The sequence below is a fragment of the Dendropsophus ebraccatus genome, unplaced genomic scaffold, assembly GCF_027789765.1.
Source record: "Dendropsophus ebraccatus isolate aDenEbr1 unplaced genomic scaffold, aDenEbr1.pat pat_scaffold_1119_ctg1, whole genome shotgun sequence".
Taxonomy (NCBI): domain Eukaryota; kingdom Metazoa; phylum Chordata; class Amphibia; order Anura; family Hylidae; genus Dendropsophus; species Dendropsophus ebraccatus.
Window position 1 is genome coordinate 24,740 of NW_027208536.1, and position 24,784 is coordinate 49,523.

At 44.8% G+C, this 24,784-nt stretch overlaps 1 protein-coding gene across 1 annotated transcript; it reads left to right on the forward strand.

The window, feature by feature from the left end:
* The first annotated feature begins 2,176 nt into the window (after positions 1-2,176).
* LOC138774795 (zinc finger protein 383-like) lies at positions 2,177-18,099 on the forward strand. The gene is made up of 7 exons (XM_069955708.1): positions 2,177-2,240; positions 7,617-7,739; positions 8,019-8,186; positions 8,280-8,403; positions 8,490-8,551; positions 8,648-8,939; positions 17,128-18,099. Exons 2-7 carry the CDS (start codon positions 7,662-7,664, stop codon positions 18,057-18,059), a joined length of 1,656 nt encoding a protein of 551 aa, XP_069811809.1. The 5' UTR covers positions 2,177-2,240; positions 7,617-7,661; the 3' UTR covers positions 18,060-18,099.
* The last annotated feature ends 6,685 nt before the right edge of the window (positions 18,100-24,784 follow it).

The window sequence follows — 24,784 nt, forward strand, 5'->3', positions numbered from 1 at the left end:
ACCACCACCAGCCTGAACCGTTGATACAAGGCAGGATGGATCCATGCTTTCATGTTGTTGATGCCAAATTCTGACCCTACCATCCGAATGTCGCAGCATAAATCGAGACTCATCAGACCAGGCAAACGTTTTTCCAATCTTCTACTGTCCAATTTCGATGAGCTTGTGCAAATTGTAGCCTCAGTTTCCTGTTCTTAGCTGAAAGGAGTGTGCCCCCGGTGTGGTCTTCTGCTGCTGTAGCCCATCTGCCTCAAAGTTGGAGGTACTGTGCATTCAGAGATGCTCTTCTGCCTACCTTGGTTGTAACGGTTGGCTATTTGAGTCACTGTTGCCTTTCTATCAGCTCGAACCAGTCTGCCCATTCTCCTCTGGCATCAACAAGGCATTTCCGCCCACAGAACTGCCGCTCACTGGATGTTTTTTCTTTTTCGGACCATTTTCTGTAAACCCTAGAGATGGTTGTGCGTGAAAATCCCAGTAGATCAGCAGTTTCTGAAATACTCAGACCAGCCCTTCTGGCACCACAACCATGCCACGTTCAAAGGCCCTCAAATCCCCTTTCTTCCCCATACTGATGCTCGGTTTGAACTGCAGGAGATTGTCTTGACCATGTCTACATGCCTAAATTCACTGAGTTGCCGCCATGTGATTGGGCTGATTAGAAATTAAGTTGTAACGTGCAGTTGGACAGGTTTACCTAATAAAGTGGCCGGTGAGTGTAGGTGCTCTGCTATGCGGGTTTTAATTTTCCGGCGCTGCATCCTATGTACATAAGGTTACAAGAGGAACACTGAATGGCATAAACTGCATGGTGTGAATCACAGTTAATAAATGACTGGATATTGTGGGACTTGTTGTTAGTACCTATAAATGTTTTTGTCTTGTGCGCAAACTTGCACACATTTTGTTGCACACAGTTGTATGTTCATTATTCATTTAGCAGTGATAAAGGCTGAAACGCGTCTAGCTTACACGTACCTGTTCACATGCTATATTTTTATGGAAGTTTTTTTTCTATAATAAAGTTAGTATTTTTTTTTAAGGACTTTTTTTTTGCTGGAACATTTTTTCATTGTGGATTTGTTGCTGCGGACTGTTCCCCGCTAAGTTCCTACTGCAATTTTTGTCCCAACACGATAAATATGGGCAAGGTAGAGTGTCTTTCCAGCAGCAATTATATTTCAGCATAATTATGGTGCATGCGGTTTTAGCTACATGTACATTACACACATACAGCTCAGCTACATGTACATTACACACATACAGCTCAGCTACATGTAAATTACACATATACAGCTCAGCTACATGTACATTACACATATACAGCTCAGCTACATGTACATTACACATATACAGCTCAGCTACATGTACATTACAAATATATAGCTCTACTGTGTACACATACAGCTCAGCTACATGTACATTACACATATACAGCTCAGCTACATGTACATTACACACATACAGCTCAGCTACATGTACATTACACATATACAGCTCTACTGTGTACACATATACAGCTCAGCTACATGTACATTACACACATACAGCTCAGCTACATGTACATTACACACATACAGCTCAGCTACATGTACATTACACACATACAGCTCAGCTACATGTACATTACACACATACAGCTCAGCTACATGTACATTACACATATACAGCTCAGCTACATGCACATTACACACACACAGCTCAGCTACATGTACATTACACACATACAGCTCAGCTATATGTACATTACATACATACAGCTCAGCTACATGTACATTACACATATACAGCTCAGCTACATGTACATTACACACATACAGCTCAGCTACATGTACATTACACATATATACAGCTCAGCTACATGTACATTACACATATACAAGCTCAGCTACATGTACATTACACACATACAGCTCAGCTACATGTACATTACACACAGGGCTCTGCTGCAGGCATATATAACACACACATACACAGCTCTGCTCCACGCACATCACACACACAGCTCTGCTGCACACACATCACTTCAGCTCATCCAGCACAGCAGAGTCCTGCATACACTGAGCAGCAGCCCCTGATCATGTGACTCCTCCTCCATGTGACTGATCACATGACTGTGACATCATGGCAGGTCCTGGAAGCGCTCCTCCCACACATGAGGCTGGTCACATGGGCATGACATCATCAAAGGTCCTCAAGACCTACCTCTGGCAACTACATTCTAGCCTCCACCCTTCCAGGTAAGAGTTTTAAAGTGTTTAGGGGAGAGGGCACTATGGATGGGGGGATAGTAAGGGGGAGCAGTGTGGAGGACATAGGATAACCACTTTAACCCTTTGAGGACCAGGCCCAAAATGACCCAGTGGACCGCGCAATCTTAGTGTTTCCTTTTCCCTCCTCCCCATCTAAGAGCTCCAGCACTCTCAGTTTTCTATCTACAAGGCCATGTAAGGGCTTATTTGTTACAGGAATAGTTGTACTTTGTAATGGCGTCTTTCATTCTACCATAACATGTATGATGGAATCCCAAATATATTATTTATGAAGATATAAATTGGTGAAATCATAAAAAAGAATGCAATATGGTAACGTTTGGGGGGTTCCTGTGTCTACGTAATGCACTATATGGTAACAGCGACATGATACTATTATTCTATAGGTCAGTCTGAACACAACCATATGCAGGTTACACAGATTCTCTAATGTTATATATATATTTTTATGAAATCCTTTTTTGCAATTATTAATAAAATGGGCCTATTGTGACGCTTATAACGGTTTTATTTTTTCACCTATGGGGCTGTATGGGGTGTAATTTTTTCCGCCATGAGCTCTAGTTTTTATTAATACCATATTTGTGAAGATCGGACGTTTTGATCACTTTTTATTTTTTTCATATATCTATATAATAAAAATCAAAGTCTGTCTGTCTGTCCCAAATAGACTTCCAAACGCCTGAACCGTTTGACCCCAAATTTGACACACAGATACATTGGGTGCCCGGGAAGGTTATTGCGAAGGTCCCGTCCCCCCCAGATGTACAGGAGGGGAGGGGGAGGGGGAAGAGCGGCGCCCCATAGAGATGAATGGGAAAATCTCCTCACTGCACACACAGGTGATATAATTAGCTGCAGCAGACACGGCAGTTGGAGCCTTAGCAACCAATAGGATTACTGCTTTCATTTTCACAGGGAGCAATGGTTGCTAGGGAAGCTGCCTCACAACATCCACAGTAATAACTGGTAGATCCCCTACTCCATCCATACAGTACATGTATACACAGGACCCCCTACTCCATCTATACAGTACATGTATATACAGGGCCCCCTACTCCATCTATACAGTACATGTATATACAGGACCCCCTACTCCATCTATACAGTACATGTATATACAGGACCCCCTACTCCATCTATACAGAACATGTATATACAGGACCCCCTACTCCATCTATACAGTACATGTATATACAGGGCCCCCTACTCCATCTATACAGTACATGTATATACAGGACCCCATACTCCATCTATACTGTACATGTATATACAGGACCCCCTACTCCATCTATACAGTACATGTATATACAGAACCCCCTACTCCATCCATACAGTACATGTATATACAGGGCCCCCTTTTCCATCTATACAGTACATGTATATACAGGACCCCCTACTCCATCTATACAGTACATGTATATACAGGGCCACCTACTCCATCTATACAGTACATGTATATACAGGGCCCCCTACTCCATCTATACAGTACATGTATATACAGGACCCCCTACTCCAACTATACAGTACATGTATACAGGACCCCCAACTCCATCTATACAGTACATGTATATACAGGGCACTACAGGTATAGCAAACTGTGACTAGGTAACACTGCCACACCAGACCTGATCAATACCGCCATACTGTGACTGGGTAACACTGTCATACCAGACCTGACCAATACCACCATACTGTGACTGAATGACACTGCCACACCAGACCTGACCAATACCGCCATACTGTGACTGGATAACACCGCCATACCAGACCTGACCAATACCACCAAACTGTGACTGGTAACACCGCCACACCAGACCTGACCAATACCGCCATACTGTGACTGGATAACACCATCATATCAGACCTGCCCAATACCGCCATACTGTGACTGGATAACACCACTATACCAGACCTGACCAATACCACCTTACTGTGACGGGATAACACTGTCATAACACACTTGACCAATACCACCATACTATGACTGGATAACACTGCCACACCAGACCTGACCAATACCGCCATACTGTGACTGGATAACACTGCCACACCAGACCTGACCAATACCGCAATACTGTGCTAGGTAACACTGTCATACCAGACCTGACCAATACCGCCATACTGTGACTGGATAACACTGCCATACCACACCTGACCAATACCGCCATGCTGTGACTGGATAACACCACTATACCAGACCTGACCAATACCACCACACTGTGACTGGAGAACACCGCCACACCAGACCTGACCAATACCGCCATACTGTGACTGGATAACACTGCCATACCAGACATGACCAATACCGACACACTGTGACTGAATAACACTGCCAGACCTTACCAATACCGCCATACTGTGACTGGATAACACCGCCATACCAGACATGACCAATACCGACACACTGTGACTGAATAACACTGCCATACCAGACCTGACCAATACCGCCATACTGTGACTGGATAACACCGCTATACAAGACCTGACCAAAGATTTTTGGCAAGTCTGAACGGGAGGGTACTGCCCCTCTGCAAGGTGCTACCCTACGCACCAGGGTGCCTAATGGTAAATACGACCCTGCAAGTATACAGGACACTACAGGTATACAGGACCCCAAAACTATACACTAAAAGTGCATGGGACCTCCACCAACTATATACTACAGGTATACAGGACCCCGAACTTTACACTACAGGTATAAAGGACCCAAAACTATACACTAAAGGTATACAGGACCTCCACCAACTATATACTTCAGGTATACAGGACCTCCACCAACTATATACTTCAGGTATACAGGATCCCAAACTATACACTACAGGTATACAGGACCCCAAAACTATACACTACAGGTATACAGGATCTTTGACAACTATATACTACAGGTATATAGGACCCCAAACTATACACTACAGGTATACAGGACCCCAAAACTATACACTACAGGTATACAGGACCTACACCAACTCTATACTACAGGTATACAGGACCTACACCAACTCTATACTACAGGTATACAGGACCTACACCAACTCTATACTACAGGTATACAGCACCTCCACCAACTCTATACTACAGTTATACAGGACCCTCAAAGTATGCACTACAGGTATACAGGACCCCCGAACTATATACTACAGGAATACAAGACCTCCACCATTATACACTACAGGTATCCAGCACCAACTATATACTACAGGTATACAGGACTCCCGAACTATACAGTACAGGTATACAGGACCTTCACCAACTGTACACTGCAGGTATACAGGACCTCCCTCAACTATACACTACAGGTATACAGCCCCCCCCAACTACACACTACAGGTATACAGGACCCCCCCCAACTATACACTATAGGTATACAGCCCCCCCAACTATGCACTACAGATATGCGAGACCCCTAAAAACTATACATTGTGGGTATACAGAACCCCTCCAACTATGCACTACAGGTATACACTAATTCCACTGATTAACAAATCTAATTAGCACACTGACACTTTATACTTGCAGCGCCGGGTACATTTTCTAGTATATATATATATATATATATATATATATATATATATATAATAAAATGTAACAAAAAAAAAAATTGGTAATTGGTTTATGCCGTTCGCCGTTAGTGATGACGATTGTTATATTTTAATAGATCGGACAATTACGCACGCTACAGTATATTATATGTTTATTTATTTTTATATGTTTTATTTATATAATGGGAAAGGGGGTGATTTTAACTTTTATTGGGGGAGGGGCTTTGGGGTAGTGTAATAATGGTTTTTACTTTTTTTATTTACACACTTTAAGTCCCTTTGAGGGATTGTTACATTCATTTATTACATTACACAGATCGCCGATCGGACCGCACAGAGGAAGGTGAGAGACCTCCGGCGGTCCGTTACAACGATCAGGACCCCCACAGTCACACTGCGTTAGGTGACAGGGAACTCTTCCTGTCACTTACACTTAAACGCCGCAATCGCTGATTTAGTAATAAAACAGGAAACCTCTTGGCCAATCTGCAGGGGCTCAAACCCTTTCAACCCATTATAAAACATTTTTTTACCCGAAGCAAATAATTGACTGGCTGGGCAGGTACAATACTGACCTTTATATCAGCACTACTTCTCCCTCTCCAAACCCCAATACAATTCTCAATAAAGTTACACCTCCCTGTATAACGCCAGAACAACTCAACTTCTCTACCACCGTTAAGGAAACCATTGCGTCTCTTAAAAACTCTGAGGCACCTGGGCCTGACCGCTACACGAGTACATTTTATAAGCTCCTCATGGTCATGTATAAGGGTGCTCTTGGGCCTTAATAAAATGTATTAAAAAAAAAACAAACAAACCATGGCCACTTTCTTCCAGAGACAGCATCACTCTGGTCTCCAGGCTGGGTGCGGTTTTTAAACTTGGCTAAAAGTGACTGTATCACCAGGCCCAGGCAGAAGCACTGGAGGCGGCCGACCCACCCTTATTGGTAAAAAACCCCAGCCACTCCATGACGTGACTCCATTAGTATCAATGAAACCCTATCCTAGAGGGGCGGGGGTTTCTTTCCACTAAGGGTGGGTCGACCGCCTCCAGTGCTTCTGTCTGGACCCGGTGGTACAGTCACTTTAATAGCAAACCACAGTGGAACTGGAGACAAGAGTCGTGCTGTCTCTATAAGAAAGAAAGTGGCCATGTTTTTCTAACACTGGATAACCCCTTTAAAGAGGACCTGTCACCCCCGTGCCGGGGTGACAGGCTCCCGACCCCTGTTAGATCCCCCTATACTTACGTGATCCCGCCAGGTCCCGCTTCCTGAGCCGGCCGGGTCCCGGAGATTTCAGTGCCTGAAGCCCGGCGCGCGTGCTGAGAGATAAGTCCGATGCCCATAGAGAATGACGGAGCATCGGACTCCCCATTCATTCTCTATGGGCATCTGACTCTGCTGTCAGCGCGCGCGCCGGGCTTCGGGCGCTGAAATCGGCGGGATCACGTAAGTATAGGGGGATCTAACAGGGGGTCGGGAGCCTGTCACCCCGGCACGGGGGGTGACAGGTGTCCTTTAATAGTAGGAACACAGTGACCTTAGGAAGGTTGGGTTGGCGGCCAGGTTGACCTCTTGCACCAGGGCCCCCCCAACCCCCCCCCCCCCCCCCCCCCGTCCCTGCGGTGCTGAGTTGTGAGGATAAAGTTTTCTTTCTATGACGCATCACAAGAGCTCAAACATCTTTGTACATTCATAACGTTTTTCTTTCTATCGCTGTGCCGGGTTTGTTGTACTTTTTACTCCCATTCTTTATTATACATTGTATCCTCTACTTTCTATTCATCTCTACAGGATCCTCTGCTGATATCTTCTATATAAGAGACCAACCCATCAACCATGGAGAGAGACAGAGACAAGATGGCCGAGAGGATAATAACCCTCACCCTACACATACTCTTCCTGCTTACTGGGGAGGTGAGGGATTCTGGGAGTGATGTCATCATGACATCATTCTTATCTATGGAATAACAGATGGATAGGACTGGAGAGGTGAGGGATTCTGGGAGTGATGTCATCATGACATCATTCTTATCTATGGAATAACAGATGGATAGGACTGGAGAGGTGAGGGATTCTGGGAGTGATGTCATCATGACATCATTCTTATCTATGGAATAACAGATGGATAGGACTGGAGAGGTGAGGGATTCTGGGAATGGATGGAGTGATAGTAATGTGTCTCTCCATACGCAGGATTACACAGTAGTGAAGAAGTCCTCTAGTGGGCGCTGTGGGGCCCCTAGGTGTGAAGGATGGGGAAGAACCCTGAGCCCAATCCCGGGGCCCCTGATACATGAGGACATGGAGGAAGAGAAGATCCTAGAAGTCACCAACAAGATGGTGGAGCTGCTGAGTGGAGAGGTGAGACTGTGGCTGCTGGGAATGCTGGGACATTATACAGTAACACCACTGGAGGGGTGGGGGGGATGACTGTGTGATCATTGTGTGTGTCAGGTTCCTATAAGGTGTCAGGACGTGGCGGTCTATTTCTCCATGGAGGAGTGGGAGTATGTAGAAGGACACAAGGATCAGTACAAGGATGTGATGCTGGAGGATCAGCAGCCCCTCCCATCAGCAGGTAATAGACAGGACTATATACACACCTCCTCTCTGTATTATCTGGATGGAAAGAATGAATTCAGTCTCTGTATGTGTTCCCTCCAGTCAGATCCAGTAAGAGAACAGCACCAGAGAGATGTCCCCGTCCTCTTCTCCCACAGGATCAGGTAGATGGAGATGTTCCCTATGATCTGTACATCCCACCTGACTTCTCCGACTGTCTGATGACTTCTACAATATTTCTCTCACATCTTATGAATCAGGGAGAAGATGTGAACAATATTAATGCTCCAGAGACAGATGTGAGCGGTAATGAGCAGTACAAGGAGGAAATTACTATCGGGGAGCATCTGAATCATAAAATGGCTATGGACATAGTAGTAAAAGAAGAAGAAGACACAGATGACAGCAGTGATGAGCAGTATAAGGGAGACATTCCTATGGGGAAACATCTAAACTCTATGAATGCCATAGACATAAGGGTAAAAGAAGAAGAGACAGATGACAGCAGTGATGAGCAGTATAAGGAGGACATCACTACAGGTAACCGCCCAGGTGAGTAGTGACCACTAAATGCAGAGAACAGTCACACATTCTCCTCAGTCACCGGCTGTAACTATTCTGTGTGGAATATTATAAGCTCTGTGTCCTGTCAGTTTTCCAGCTATATTATCATTCTGCCTAAATTTTAATATACATCACAGTCCCGGCGGTACCTGTTGTGAAAATTAAAAAAAAAAAAAAACAGGGGTTGTGATCACTAGCAGCTATGTAATATACTCACTTTATTTATTTATTTTTTATTCCATCTTTAAATCAGCGTTATACATTTGGTTGAGCTCCTTTTTCCCTTCGTGACGATATTTGGTCTTTTCTCTGTTAAAAAAAAAAAGAGACAAAACACAGATAGTCCCGGCGCTCACAGACATGGCTCGGTAATGACGAGTGCTTGTTACTAGGGTTAAGAATTCATAAGTGATCGAATTCACAACCCCTCATGACCTTTGACCATTATACTTAGTTTAGATGCAGGAAAGGCCTCTGACAAGACCTCATGGCCCTGTATTCCCACCACTATTCAGCGTAGACGGTTTGGCCCTATATTCTCCCAATATATTATAACTTATACAGAAACTGACGGCAACTCCAGATCAACAGACTTCACGGTGCGTTTACACACAAAGAGAGACAGATTTTTGAAGCCAAAGGCATGAATAGACTATAAATAGAGAAAAGGCCATAAAGGAAAGACTGAGATTTCTCCTCTTTTCAAATCTATTCTTGGCTTTGGCTTCCAAAACCTGGCAGATAAATCTCTGTGTAAACGCACCATAATACTTTGCCCTTCGACATCTTCACAGGAATGACACAAGGTTGCCCCCTCTCCTCCTACCATCTGCACTGAACAGACATGGAGGGTAGATGGATCATTTGTCACAGCTATATTCAAATTTTAAAATCCATGGTGAATGCACCCCCCCCCCTTATGTCCCTTTATGAAGTGTTGCCAATGCTGGGCCCTCAGACATTGTCTTGGTGTCACCACGTGTTGCAGCTTCTTCTGATTGCAGAATATACCCAGAAACTACAGGAGGATCTCCAGACGGTTCAGTCACTACTGGGATCAGTAGACTCAATAATCAATCTAAAAAAAAAAATCTGATTTAACCCCGTCTCAACAAAAAGTATTCCTGTGAATATTGGTGGACTCAAAATTACAGATGTGTTTTCGCTCAGCAGACAAAAAGGGAAACTAGTTCTTAGAATCAGGAAAAAGAAGCGCAAGATACGGGAGGCGATATCGATCCTTGGATCTTCCTGCATACTTCCTGCATACCAGCGGTGTCCTGGAGCCAAGAGCATTCCAGATGCCTCCAAAAACGACTTGGGGCGTAAACACACTCTAACACCCTTGGTGAGAATATCTCGAAAGTAGTGGCTTCAGACCAACAACTTAATCAAAGTAGTTTCCTGCAATCTACACCACAAAATACTAGTGTACACAGATGCCAGCAAATTAGGGTGGAGAGCCCAGATGGGATCTCAAATATTTCAGGGAACATGGCCTCCCCACATGACAAACATGTCTTCCAACTACCAAGAGCTAAAGACCATGCAGATGTTATTTCTTCATGCCAAGCATACATTAAAGAATGCACACGTTCACGTGTTATCGGACAACATGTCAGCTGTATCCCATCTAAGGCGACAGGGCAGCTCAAAGGTGACCGCATTGCAGTCCCTATCGGATAAGATTTTAATCTGGGCAGAAGAAAACATCAGATCTCTGTCTGTTACCCACCTCAGGGGAACAATGAATATTCAAGCGGACTTCCTCAGCAGGAACATCATAGATACAGGCAAGTGGTCTCTGAAGAACGCCATTTTTAATCAGGCCACCTCTCACTTGGAGTCCCTGAGATAGACCCGTTCACTACCAGGAACAACCGGAAAGTGGACATCTTTTTTTCACTAAATCCGTAGCTCTAGACCAACCTTGGTCCTTTCACCCAGCCAAAGGTCCTACAGGAGATCCTAACAGAAAGGACCACTGCAATACTAATTGTCCCTTATTGGCCCAAGAGGAGTTGGTTTGGTCTTCTTCAAAAGTTAGCGATAGACCATCCGCTACATCTCCCTCTTCTACAGGACCTTCATCAGGGTTCGGTATACCATCCAAACCCAGCTCATCTTCTTTCTGCCTGGGTCCTCAAAAGTCCATCCTTAAGAATAGCGGACTTTCAGATGTGGTGATTTCCACGCTGATAAAAAGCAGGAAACCAGTCACAGCAAAGATATATTTGAAGTTGTGGAAAGGTTTTTTTTTTGTGCCTGGTGTGATTCTCCACCTCAGATGCCATCACCACCCAACATGCCTCAAATTCTGGACTTCTTGCAGGCAGGTTTAGTTAAAGGTCTTAAACCTGCTATCCTTAAAATTCAAACTTCTGCTTTATCCGCTATGCATGATACCAACCTAGCCGACCATCGTTGGATCAAGAGATTTATAAAAAAGGCATCAAAAATTAATCCTACCCTATAAATATTTATCCGCATTTAAATGTAGTCTTGGAACGTATTTCTAGATCTCCTTTGAGACTACGCTCCTTTAAGACTGCTTTCTTAGTTGCCATCTCCTCAGTAAGGCGGATACGTGAGCTCCAGGCTCTAACCATAGCCTGTCCCTACTGTGTTATCCAAGATAGGATAATCCTGAATACAGATCTAACCTAACTTCCTACCTAAGGTGGTTTCAGATTACCACCGATCACAAGACATCGTTCTTCCATCTTTTGTGAAAATCCAAAAAATGATCTGGTAGAAAAGTTCCATACCCTGGATGTCCAAATGTTCTTCAAGCTGTGGTCCCTCACTAAGGTAAATGTTGGCATTGTTCTATGGTGGCGTCGTGGAGCTCATCACAGCAAGCTGACATTTACAGAAAAGACAATGAGCATCAAAGAGAAAATATAGGAAAGCCTCAGTTTTCATATTTACAACGTGAAAAATGTTTTACTCACAAAAATATCTTATAGGGGAGAGGGCATTTTCATGTTCAGACTGTGGAAGAATTTTTACTCAAATCATCTCTTGTTCATCATCAGAAAACTCACACAGGGGAGAAGCCATTTTCATGTTCGGAATGTGGGAACTGTTTTACTATAAAATCTTCACCATCAAAGATTTCACACAATGGAGAAGCCTTTTTCATATTCAGAATGTGGAAAATGTTTTACTGTAAAATCAAATCTTGTTGAGCATCAAAGATTTCATACAGGAGATCAGCCATTTTCATGTTCAGAATGTGGAAAATGTTTTACTCTGAAATCAAATCTTGTTAAACACCAAAGAATTCACACAAAAGAGAAGCCATTTTCATGTTTAGATTGTGGAAAATGTTTTACTGAAAAATCAAATCTCTTTAAACATCAAATAATTCACACGGAAGAGAAGCCATTTTCATGTTCAAAATGTGAGAAATGTTTTACTTGTAAATCAAATTTCACAAAAGAAAGTAGCCAGTTCCATGTTCAGAAAGAGGGGCTGTTTTTCTAAGAAATCATGTATTTTTAAAAAAAATCTGATAATATATTTAAACATCAAAGTCACACAGATGACAAGCCATTTTTACGTTCAGATCGTGGCAAATGTTTTACTGAAAAATCAAATCTTGTTTAACATCGAAGAATTCACACAGAAGAGAAGCCATTTTAATATTCATAGTGTGGGAAATGTTTTACTCAAGCCGAACAGCCAAACTATAGCAGCTGCAGTACTGGGTTTATTACAGAAGGACCAATGTGGTAATGCATGTTCATGCAAGTGTCAAAAGTTGGAAAAATCACAATTTAAAAAAAGTAAAATTTTCAATTTCTGCCATAGACAGCAGTAGACATCTGCGGATCAGCGGCGTAACATCAATTTTCTCCCAGGAAAGCAGTGGATATTGGTAATTGAGAAGCGTAAAGTGACACTATCTCCCAAGGACAGCAGTGGACATCGGTGGGCCAGCCGCATTAAATTAAGTTTTCTTCTAGGACAGCAATGGCCGTTGGTGGATCAGCTGTGTATACTCACCTCTTCTCTATGACATCATTGGACGCCGGTGGATCAGCGTTGTAAAATGGCGCTTTCTCCCAGAAAAGCAGTAGACAGCGCTAGCACATGGACTCTCTTCGACCCAGAAGGACTTAGCACAGACACCAGTAGATGGCAGCAGAAGCACTTGTGAGGAGCGACTAGCACAGACAGGATCTGTAGCGGGAATCACCTTTTTTTTAAATAACGCTCCCAATGAATTTTCACACATCCTTTTTTTTTTTAAATATTAAGTAAAATTATTATACTACGACTATTGAGCTGAATGGGCTTCCTGATATGATCTGCAGTGAACGGACATGGAGGGTAGATGCCACAGCTGGATTTAAAATTTTGAAATCCATGTTGCATCCCCCCTTATGTGCCCCTAAGTATCCAGATATGTCTGTAGCGCCCGGGGTTGAAGTGGTGACAGTGCTCGGCCCTCAGACACTATTGAGGTGTCACCACGTGTTACTGCTCTCTGGGAGGGATGGTAAGATGTGGTGCACCCCAATGGGTAATAAGTCCAGACAGTCAGGGTTCACAGGAAACAGCGGTTTCTTCTTCGTCTTCTGTGCGGTCTAGCAGAGTCTCTTCACTCCTCTGGTCTCTGCAGAATAGCAGGTGACTGACTGACTCTTCCTTTTATACTGTTTGGGAGAAAATTAGAACTTTCTAGTGGGCGGGGTGGAGTGGAGAAGCACGGCCTTAACAGATACAATGTTTCAACTTTACATAGAAACATAGAAGATTGTCGGCAGAAAAAAAAACCACTAGGTCCATCTAGTCGGCCCTTTTAGTATTTCCTTTCTTATTATCTTAGGATAGATGTATGTTTATCCCAGGCATGTTTAAATTCTGTTATTGTGGATTTACCAACCACCTCTGCTGGAAGTTTGTTTTAAGTATCTACTACTCTTTCAGTAAAATAATATTTTTTCACGTTGCTTCTGATCTTTCCCCCAATTAACCTCTCACTGTGTCCTCTTGTTCTTGAGCTCAGTTTTTTACTAAAACACTTCCCTCTTGAACCTTATTTAGTCCTGTAACATACTTAAAGGTTTCCGTCATGTCCCCCCTTTCCCTTCTTTCCTCCAGACTATACAGATTCAAATCCTTAAGGCCCCCTTCACACGTCCGGAAAACCACCCGGATTTCCGTCCGGATTTACGGACGCATAGACTTTCATTGGACACGGACACCCTTCCGTAATTTTCCGGAAGGGTGTCCGTTCCGGAAAATAGGACCGGATTTTTTAGAACATCAGGAAAGCGTCCAGAGTTCCACTCACCTTCCGCCTCTGCCCCGTCGTCCTGCTGCCTCTTCGTCCGCATCCTTGTCTGCAGGTACCCCCCGCGGCCACTCGCGGCACCCCCACACCCCCCCCCCCGCGGCCACTCGCGGCACCCCCGCACCCCCCCGCGGCCACTCGACGCTGACAGGCCATGATGGGAGTTCTACTTCTGCAGCCTGTGGCCATCGAGGTTGTAGAAGTACAACTCCCACCATGCCCCTGCTGACAAGTCATGATGGGAGTTGTACTTCTACAACCTGGATGGCCACAGGCTGCAGAAGTACAACTTTCATCATGACCTGTCAGCCAAGCATGATGGGAGATGTAATTCTGCAAGCTGTGACCATCCAGTTTGCAGAAATACATGTCCTATTTTTCTCATCAGTAAATCCTGAAGGTTTTTCCTGATGGTTTCCTGAAGGTAAAAACGGATTACTGTCAGGAAATCCTGATACTTTCCTGATGACATTTAAGGCCTCCTGATCTGGATTTCCTGACAGTAAAAACTGACACGGATGTGTGAATGGGGCCTAAGTCTTTCCTGATATGGTTTATGCCTCACACCCTCCACCATTTATGTAGCGCGTCTTTGGACCCGTTCTATTTTATCAATGTCCTTTTTTAGATGAGGTTTCCAGAACTGGACACAGTATTCCAGATGTGGCCTCACCAGAGCTCTATACAGCGGGATCACAATCTCCCTCTTCCTACTGGTTATACCTCTAGCTATACACCCCAGCATACGATTTGCTTTCCCCACCGCCTGGTTGCACTGGTGACTCATTTTAAGGCTGTCCGATATCATTACCCCTAAATCCTTCTCTTCTGAAGTCTTTTCCAACACAGAACTGCCGATGTGATACTCTGATAGAGGATTCCTCCTCCCCAAGTGCATTATTTTACATTTGGAAACGTTAAACTTTTCAATTTGCACAGTTTGGACCACTTATCTAGCCAAGCTAAATTGTTTTCCATATTACTGACACCTCCAGGAATATCAACCCTTTATGGGGTTGATGGGGAACTGTATCAAAAGCTTTGCTGAAGTCCAGATAGGCGATATCCACAGCACCACCTTCATCCAGCACTATTGTGGCATAATCAAAGAAATCAATGAGATTAGTCTGGCATTATCGGCCCCCAGTAAAGCCATGCTTTTTTGGATCCATCAAAGTTGTTGATTCTTAGGCGATCCATTATCTTCTTTTTCGTCATTTTCACTACTACAGATGTCAGGCTCACTGGCCTGTAGTTACTGGGCTCTTCTCTACTCCCCTTCTTGTGGATTGGTATAACATTGGCTGTTCTCCAATCATCGGGGACATCTCCTGTTAGCAGGGATTGGTTATACAAATCTGTCAGTGGGGCAGCAATCACAGCTTTATATCACACAATCACAACTTTAGTATGCCACAGACTTTGATTGAGTTTCCATACAGGTCTATGGGAATGACACAGCAGCTTCTTTCTAGACATAAACAACATTGAAAAGATCAGTGTCTGTTTTTTCCCCTCCAAAACCTCAGCTCTGCACACCATCTCACAGCAACAGTGGGGAAACTACCGGCTTCTAAGCTTCCTGTGTCATAGCTTGGCTTTATATTAACCCCTTCAGAGTATGGTGCAGGTACAGTGCAATTACAGTGAACATGACAAAAAGACCTTATATACCGAGTACAAGTGTGCACAACAAAACAACACAGTGCAAGTTATCCCCTGAAAGTACAATAAAGTGAGATAGTGATGGCCTTCCATTATAGTGAATGTCCGCAGGTGTCCATGATCACAGGTACCTTACTCCTGGGCGCTACATTTGTCCCCTGTATGTATATGTGTATATATACCCTCATACACACACACTGAGCCCTCCGAGCAGTATTAGGGTCCTTTTACACATACAGATAAATCGCTCATTTAGTGAACGACAAGTGATGATTTTTTGTTATAAACGAGAAGGTAAATCGCTATGAAACGTTTATAATGCGATCATAATTACCATAGTAAATGCAGTTGTATATATTCTGTGAATATCCGTAATTGCGGTCGTATCTATATACTGTGAGCGACGAGCGTTTACACTGAAAGACTGGAGAAGGATTAACAATGATTTTGAGGTAAGCCCGAAAGATACGATCGGCGACATACAAGCGAATATTTGTAGTAGTTGTGATCGTTGCCACATTTACACCAGAAGATTATTGATTAAATTTCTTTTTTTTTTTTTTACGATAATCAGGCCGTGTAAAAGGCCCTTTAGATAAGATACCTCTCAGGTTGCAGGGGCTGCGGCTGCTTCCTGTTGGCTTGTACTCCACCCATGTCCTGCAAGTGTTATAAATAGAGATTTGGCTCCCATCTGCCCAGTTGTAGGCTTATTCAGCCCAGGAGAGGCCATTGCTAGTGTGAGAATGCTGGAGTAGGGACCATGTCTCTGAGGACACCTTAATGTGGTGACACGGTGCACTCTGTAGGGTCAAATAGTTTGGCGAAGATCCTCATTTTGTAATATCTATAGAGCAGGTTTTTATCGTGTGTATACGGGGGGGGGGGGGGGGGGGGGGGGAGTATGTACAATAAGTGTTTGCACCTGTAGGTTACTGTTGCACTTTCTGTATTTCAGGTTATTGATATGTAGGGGGTCAGTAGTCCTATTTTTTATTTGAGAAGAGTTTCCATTTCTTTTCCTACTAAGGACGTCATCTCCCCGGCCTCCAGCTTCTAGATTCTTCTCCCTGACACTTCCTGTGGATGGGAACAGATCTGATCATTCTTATTATGTTACATAAAAAAGAGTAACTTTCCATGTCTGCAATATGTTTAAGCTTCTATTACTGGGAAATAAGAGAAATGGTGTTTTCTCCTTTGCAGATGATTCTACCAGGAGCTCAGGGGGACATCAGATCTCCTCAGAGGATCATATCAAACAAGATACATATGAGGAGCCGTCCACTATGCCAGATACACCCTCAGCCCCTCACAGCAATGTAGTCAAATCCAGTCTTCTTCACCATCAAAGAACTTACAAAGGGGAGGAGACATTTTCATGTTCAGAATGTGAAAAATGTTTTAACGTGAAATCACATCTTGTTGAACATAAGAGAATTCACACAGGGGTGAAGCCATTTTCATGTTCAGAATGTGGGAGATGTTTTACTTATAAATTAAATCTTGTTAAACATCAAAGATGTCACACAGACAAGAAGGCATTTTCATGTTCAGAATGTGGGAAATATTTTACTCTGACATCAAATCTTGTTAAGCATCAAAGAATTCACACAGACGAGAAGCCATTTTCATGTTCAGAATGTGGGAAAGGTTTTACTTTAAAATCAAATCTTGTTATACATCAAAAAATTCACATAGACGAAAAGGCATTTTCATGTTCAGAATGTGGGAAATGTTTTAATTATAAATCAAATCTTGTTCAACATCAAAGAATTCACACAGACGAGAAGCCATTTTCATGTTCAGAATGTGGGAAATGTTTTACTGAGAAATCAAGTCTTGTTGACCATCAAAGAATTCACACAGGGGCCACACCATTTACATGCTCAGAATGTGGGAAATGTTTTAATAAGAAATCAAATCTTCTTTGCCATCAAAGAATTCACACAGGGGTGAAGCCATTTTCATGTTTAGAATGTGGAAAATGTTTTATAGTGAAATCACGTCTTGTTGACCATCAAAGAATTCACACAGGGGAGAAGCCATTTTCATGTTCAGAATGTGGAAAAAGTTTTTCTCATAAATCAAATCTTGCTAAACATAAAAGAATTCACACAGACGAGAAGCCATTTTAATACTCGGAGTGTGGAAAATGTTTTACTCAGAAATCAAATCTTGTTGTTGGGAGATAAGCAATTTCTCAGTAAAACAGACAAACTATAGCAGCTTCAGTACTGGGACTGTTACAGAAGGACCAGCTTCAGTACTGGGACTGTTACAGAAGGACCAATGTGTTAATGCATGTTCTTGTAAAAGTGTCAAAAGTTGGAAAAAAATAAATCACAATTTAAAAAACAAACAAACAAAAAAACAAGCTTTCAATTTCAGCCATAGACATTGGCATTGGCGTTGGCGATCCTTCTTGGAAACCCATTACAGTACTCAGGACATACACAACATAATGTATCCTTTTAGATATACTGAATGGTACTGTCAGCAAGACGTGGCGGGCACTCTGGGACGCTTACGAGTCCCATCGTCGACCGCAGTAGCTCTCGACCGGGGAGTGACACCTTGAAAACCTCACGGCCCATTTAATTATTGTTGTATTATGCGGTTTAGCTTACACTGTTATTCCTGCCTCAGGTTGTAAGCCTGTATTTTGAGAGATATTGTTATCCCCATTGCTTCCTTTGTTCTTTCTGTATGTTTTTTTTTTTTTTTTGTATGTTTAAGTTTATTCTTCCTTTTTAGGGAAGTTTGTGTGTAAAATCTGAATAAAAATATATTTAAAAAAAAAAAAAAGACATTGGCATAAAATTAAGTTTTCTCCTAGGACAGCAATGGCCGTTGGTGGATCAGCTGTGTACAGTGGTGGCCAAAAGTTTTGAGAATGACACAAATATTATATTTGCACATGATCTGCTGCCCTCTGGTTTTATGTGTGTTTGTCAGATGTTTTTATCACATACAGAAATACAATTGCAATCATATTATGAGTAACAAAAGCTTATACTGACAGTTAGAATGAGTTACTGCAGCAAGTCAATATTTGCATTGTTGACCCTTCTTCTTCAGGACCTCTGCAGTTCTCCCTGGCTGCTTTCAATCAACTCCTGGACCAAATCCTGACTGATAGCCGTCCATTCTTGCACAATCAATGCTTGCATTTTGTCAGAATTTGTTGGTTTTTGTTTGTCTACCTATCTCTTGATTGACCACAAGTTCTCAATGGGATTAAGATCTGGTGAGTTTCCAGGCCATGGACCCAAAATCTCTATGTTTTGCTCCCTGAGCCATTTAGTTATCACCTTTTGCTTTATGGCAAGGTGCTCCATCATGCTGAAAAGGCATTGTTGATCGCCAAACTGCTCTTGGACGTTTGGGAGAAGTTGCTCTTGGAGGACATTCTGGTACCATTCTTTATTCATGGCCGTGTTTTTAGGCAAGACTGTGAGAGAGCCGATTCCCTTGGTTGAGAAGCAACCCCACACATGAATGGTTTTAGGATGCTTTACAGTTGGCATGAGACAAGACTGGTGGTAGCGCTCACCTCGTCTTCTCCGAATAAGCTGTTTTCCAGATGTCCCAAACAATCGGAAAGGGGATTCATCAGAGAAAATGACTTTACCCCAGTCCTCAGCAGTCCACTCCCTGGACCTTTTGCAGAATATCCGTCTGTCCCTGATGTTTTTTCTGGAGCGAAGTGGCTTCTTTGCTGCCCTCCTTGAGACCAGGCCTTGCTCAAAGAGTCTCCGCCTCACAGTGCATGCAGATGCACTTACACCTGCCTGCTGCCATTCCTGAACAAGCTTTGCACTGCTGGTAGCCCGATTCCACAGCCGAAACACTTTTAAGAGACGGTCCTGGTTGCTTGCTGGTCTTTCTTGGGCGCCCTGGAGCCTTTTTGGCAACAATGGAACCTCTCTTCTTGAAGTTCTTGATGATACGATAGATTGTTGACTGAGGTGCAATCTTTCTAGCTGCGATACTCTTCCCTTTTAGGCCATTTTTGTGCAGTGCAATGATGACTGCACGTGTTTCTTTAGCGGTAACCATGGTTAACAAAAGAGAAACAATGATGCCAAGCACCAGCCTCCTTTTAAAGTGTCCAGTGGTGTCATTCTTACTTAATCATGATAGATTGATCTCCAGCCCTGTCCTCATCAACACCCACACCTGTGTTAATGGAGCAATCACTGAAACGATGTTAGCTGGTCCTTTTAAGGCAGGGCTGCAATGATGTTGAAATGTGTTTTGGGGGATAAAGTTCATTTTCTAGGCAAATATTGACTTCGCAAGTAATTGCTGTTAAGCTGATTACTCTTTATAACATTCTGGAGTATATGCTGTGAGGAATATGGACAGCCCTGTTCCTATTGTGTGTACAGTTATATTATATGTGGTATGAAAGTGTTTTACGTATTCACACACTACAGACCGTTATGTGTATTCCACTCACTATACCTTAGCTTGTCGAAACATCATAAACTCTGGGTAGTTTATTGAGGATCTCTGGTCAGGAAACACTACGCCTGGTTTATTAAGGGTCTCGGGGAAACCTGGAGTTCTTATCTACTTCAATGAATGGATAGACCCACTCAAACACAACACCCCCCAACCATAGGGCAATGGTTCAATTACAGGACATATGCAATGAGGTGTCCCTGGTCCGTCCCCATTATCACCTAATCAGCCAATTAGGGACAACTCATTATCCTAATCACCTGATGGGCGGCCAATCAGGGACAACTCATTATCCTAATCACCTGATGGGCAGCTCTGAAATCTGAGCTGAGTTTTGACTGTATAAAATATGGCGGCAACAGCAAAACTGGGATGGCAGTGTAGGGGTCAGTCTGACTGAGCTGCGATCCATGATTTCTCCTACCCCCTGGGAAGGCAACGACTATTGTAAGTCTTAGATAGTTACTGCTTATTTCTCCCTTTTATTTTATACTGTTATAGTATGTATGTATGTCATCTTATTTTACTTTTTTTTTGTAAGCACTGTACCTTTTGTCTATTAAAGCTTAAAACTTTAATAAGTTTGGTCCTTGTATGCTCTAAGAATCCATAGCCTTTGGATGTAGTGTTTTAACCCTGTGAGTGCCAGTGAGTGGTGTTGTGGGTTGACAGTGTCCTTTTACACTCTAAGGACAAGTGCCATGAAAAACTTTTTCCCAGTAATTGAAGCACATTACAAAGTTATATAACTCTGTAATGTGCTTCAATCACCTATCTGCCTCCCTTCCCTGTCTTTTCCCCCCTTCACCCCCAACCAGGAAGTGTCCTAACTCACACAGACCTAATGACTGCCGTCACCGTCACCAGGCAGCTCCTTCTTGTGAGAATGAGTCATCAGCAGGAGGGCTGGTCTAGGTCCTGTTACAGCAGCCCCCCCTCCCCAGTCCAAGTGATGGCTTGCAGTTGTTCAGCCAATGGGAGCTGAGCAAGCTGAGTCACCTGAAAAGGCGGGGAGGAGAAGGCTAGTGTAACAGGAGAAGGAGCTGAGAGAAGAGCTTGGTGACGGTGACGACAGTAATTAGGTCTGTGTGAGTTAGGACACTTCCTGGTGGGGGGTGGAAGGGGGAAAAGACAGGGAAAGGAGGCAGACAGGTGATTGAAGCACATTACAGAGTTATAGAACTTTGTAATGTGCTTCAATTATTTTTTTCAATTATAATTTGAAAGGTGGTGGCAGCGTGTGTGTTGAGGTGCTTGGACTGTGTTGGGGTGGGATTTATGCTCAATTTGCCACCTGAAGCGGTAGGTGAGTGCAAGATTGAGTGAGTGAAAATAGATTAACCCCTTGCAGTGGCATCCACGTCACGTGCTAGTGTGTATGTGACATATGCAAATTGCCATTTTAAAAACTGAAGCGAGGGGGGCGTGACCAACTATGGCCGTGTGAGGACGCTTCAGCCTGAGCTCCTCCAGACCCAGACTACAATCTGCTGGTATCGGCCCTCTTCAACATGGGGAAGACCGCTAAAAAGAACAGGGGACATTCCTTAACCCGCTCTACACCCCCACAGGGGGACATCGGGGCATATTTCGCCCGCCCGGAGACACCAGCACCCGCATCAGGCACGGAGCTGCAGGACACAGAAAATGGCCGCCGCCATGCTGACGAGGCACCTGACCACCCTACAGCAGCCCGCACAAGATCATCTGTGGCCGCAATTGAGCACCGACACCTACCGAGGTCCTCCGCCGGCACCGACACCTCCCTGCAGCAACCAGAGACGACTACCCCGGCCTCCTCGCAGCTGCACAGGCGGCCCGATGGGACCTTCGGCGGCCATCTTGATCCTAGGCCGAGCGGCGCGCAGCAGACCCAGAGCGAGCCGGAGGAGCGGCGGCAGCGGGAGGACACTGACCAGAGTGTCCGGCAGGTACCCCCCTCCCTCATCGGAGACCCCGCACTGTGCCCCCCTATCCGTGGCACTACCGCCGTGCCGCTCCCAGGCCGACCCCCCCATCGGGCCTACTACTGCAGCCTTCTGCCTACTACTGCCACACCAGGCCTCAACCCCCAGACAGCACCATGGGACGGCGGCGCGGAGCACAACCCATGGTTCGCACCCCCAATGCCTGCTCAAACCCAGCTGGGGGACCCCCTGCCCTTACCCCAACCTGATCAAGGGGGGCTCTCTCCAGCCTCCTCATCCCACTGGTCCACAGGATCCTCTTGGGGGAGCTCACATACCACGGCGGCTGTAACCCACACGGTTGCCCTCATCCACGCACCGGCCACTGCTGTCTCACCTCACGGCCGAATATTGTCACCTAGGAGGCTGCCGGACGTACCTTCTTCCCTGGAGGGCACCCCCCTATTTTCAGGGTTTGCTCCCAATCTGCTACCTCTGGGGTCCCTGACTTGCCATTTCCACTGACTGCCAGCCGCCCCTCAGTACTGGATGACAATAGGCCGGTGTCCTGGCGGATCTCAGGGCTCTTACCCAGTCCCTTCCTACTAAAACCGACATTTCCACTCTGGCCAAGCAACTACTAGATGAATGTAAACATGAATTTGCGCAATTTCATGCTGAACTCACAACGGTCTCATCTAAAGTAGATGTATTGGAAACTGTGCAGGAGACTACCTCCACAACTCTGCTAGCCCTTCAACACGATGTGCAATCACATTCTGATCAGCTGTTTGTCCTGCAACAACACATAGAACGATATTGAAAACCGCAACAGGCGCAATAATCTCAGGATCCGCGGCCTCCCAGAATCTGTGCCTTCCTCTGATCTACTTGCGGTGCTGTCCACCATCTTTAATGACCTCCTGGAGCAGCCACCTAATACGCACATCGAGATAGGACAGAGCGCATAGGGCACTACAGCCCCCTAGCCGAGACAACCAGAGACCCAGGGATGTCATCTGGCGCGTCCACTTTTACTCTACTAAAGAGCCCGGCGCCGACGCAATGTCACCTACAGAGGAGTGCATCTGCTTATCCTACAGGACCTCTCCCGACATACCTTGGCCCAAAGGGCCACTCTCCGCCCGGTGTTGGACATCCTACGTGACCGTAATATCCCCTTCCGCTGGGGATTCCCCTTCGCCCTCATTGTGCGCTTGAATGGTCGGTCCCTCACCCTGCGCGCGCCAGAAGACATCCCGGGATTTCGACGAGATTTAAACATCACCAACATCTTCATACCTGAGTGGCCCTCGCTACTGACCTCCTCCAGGAGCACCAAAAGGCCTTTCTCCGCCCCGATCTCCCAACTCGACGCCCGTGGGGCCCCGATCCTCCAGGCGAGATGGCCCCCGACCTGCCCCGGCTTCTCCCTCGCACTCCCCCAGCCCACGCTGGCTCCCGAGCCCGCCTTCCCTGAGCCATGGACAGCATCTCGTCTCTAGCCCTGTAGCTACCCCCGTTATTGTTTAATCAGTTTCTATGATTTTCAGCCGAGTTATGCCTGTAATTTGTTTGCATTTCATCATCTGGGTCTGGGAGGGAGCCTTAGGTCTATGCCTTTACATGCTTAGCTGTCTCTTCCCCCCAATAGATGGGAAACCCAGCCTGGACATTTCCGGGCCTGGTAGTACTCAGTTTGAGGTTCTTAGAGTATACGCTGCAGTTTTGCCTTTACTGCTGTTGTTGTCTTTGTGTGCTCCCCTGTTTGTCTGTGTCTCCCCCACCCTGATTTTCTCTGTCTCATTTCATATCCCAGTCCCGGACATTCCCTGGAGGTCTTCGGCGGTGCCTACCTACATCTTTCCTGAATGGCGGATTTACATGTAGCAACCTACAACGCGAGGGGATTGAACACGCCCCGGAAAAGATCGCAGGTTCTCCACCATTTCCACCGCCGGAAGGTACATATACTCTGCTTACAGGAGACGCACTTTAAAACAGGCCATGCACCCACGATCCGCGACAGACACTGTACACAATGGTTCTTCGCCAATAACCCTGATTCTAGAACCAAGGGTGTGGCCCTAGCTATACACAAGTCCCTGCCATGTCAAATACTATCCTGCACGACGGGACCCAGCGGCACGATACCTAATACTTACCCTCTCCATTAGTGGCCATATCTTTACCATAATTAACACTTATGCCCCGAACCAAGACCAAATTGCTTTCCTCATGAACCTAATTGATCTATCCCTCCCCTTAGTCAGGGGGACCGTGCTCTTCTGCGGAGACCTTAATCTCACATTAGACCCGTCCTTGGACAATTCCAAAGGCTGCTCTAATTTTTCGTACCCAGCGATTAAAAAAGTCAAAAAAAGCCCTGCTCCAACTACAACTTTATGATGCCTGGCGCTTGATGCATTCTGCGAACCGAGATTATACCTCTTTTTCTAATTCACATGGGATATACAGCCGTATTG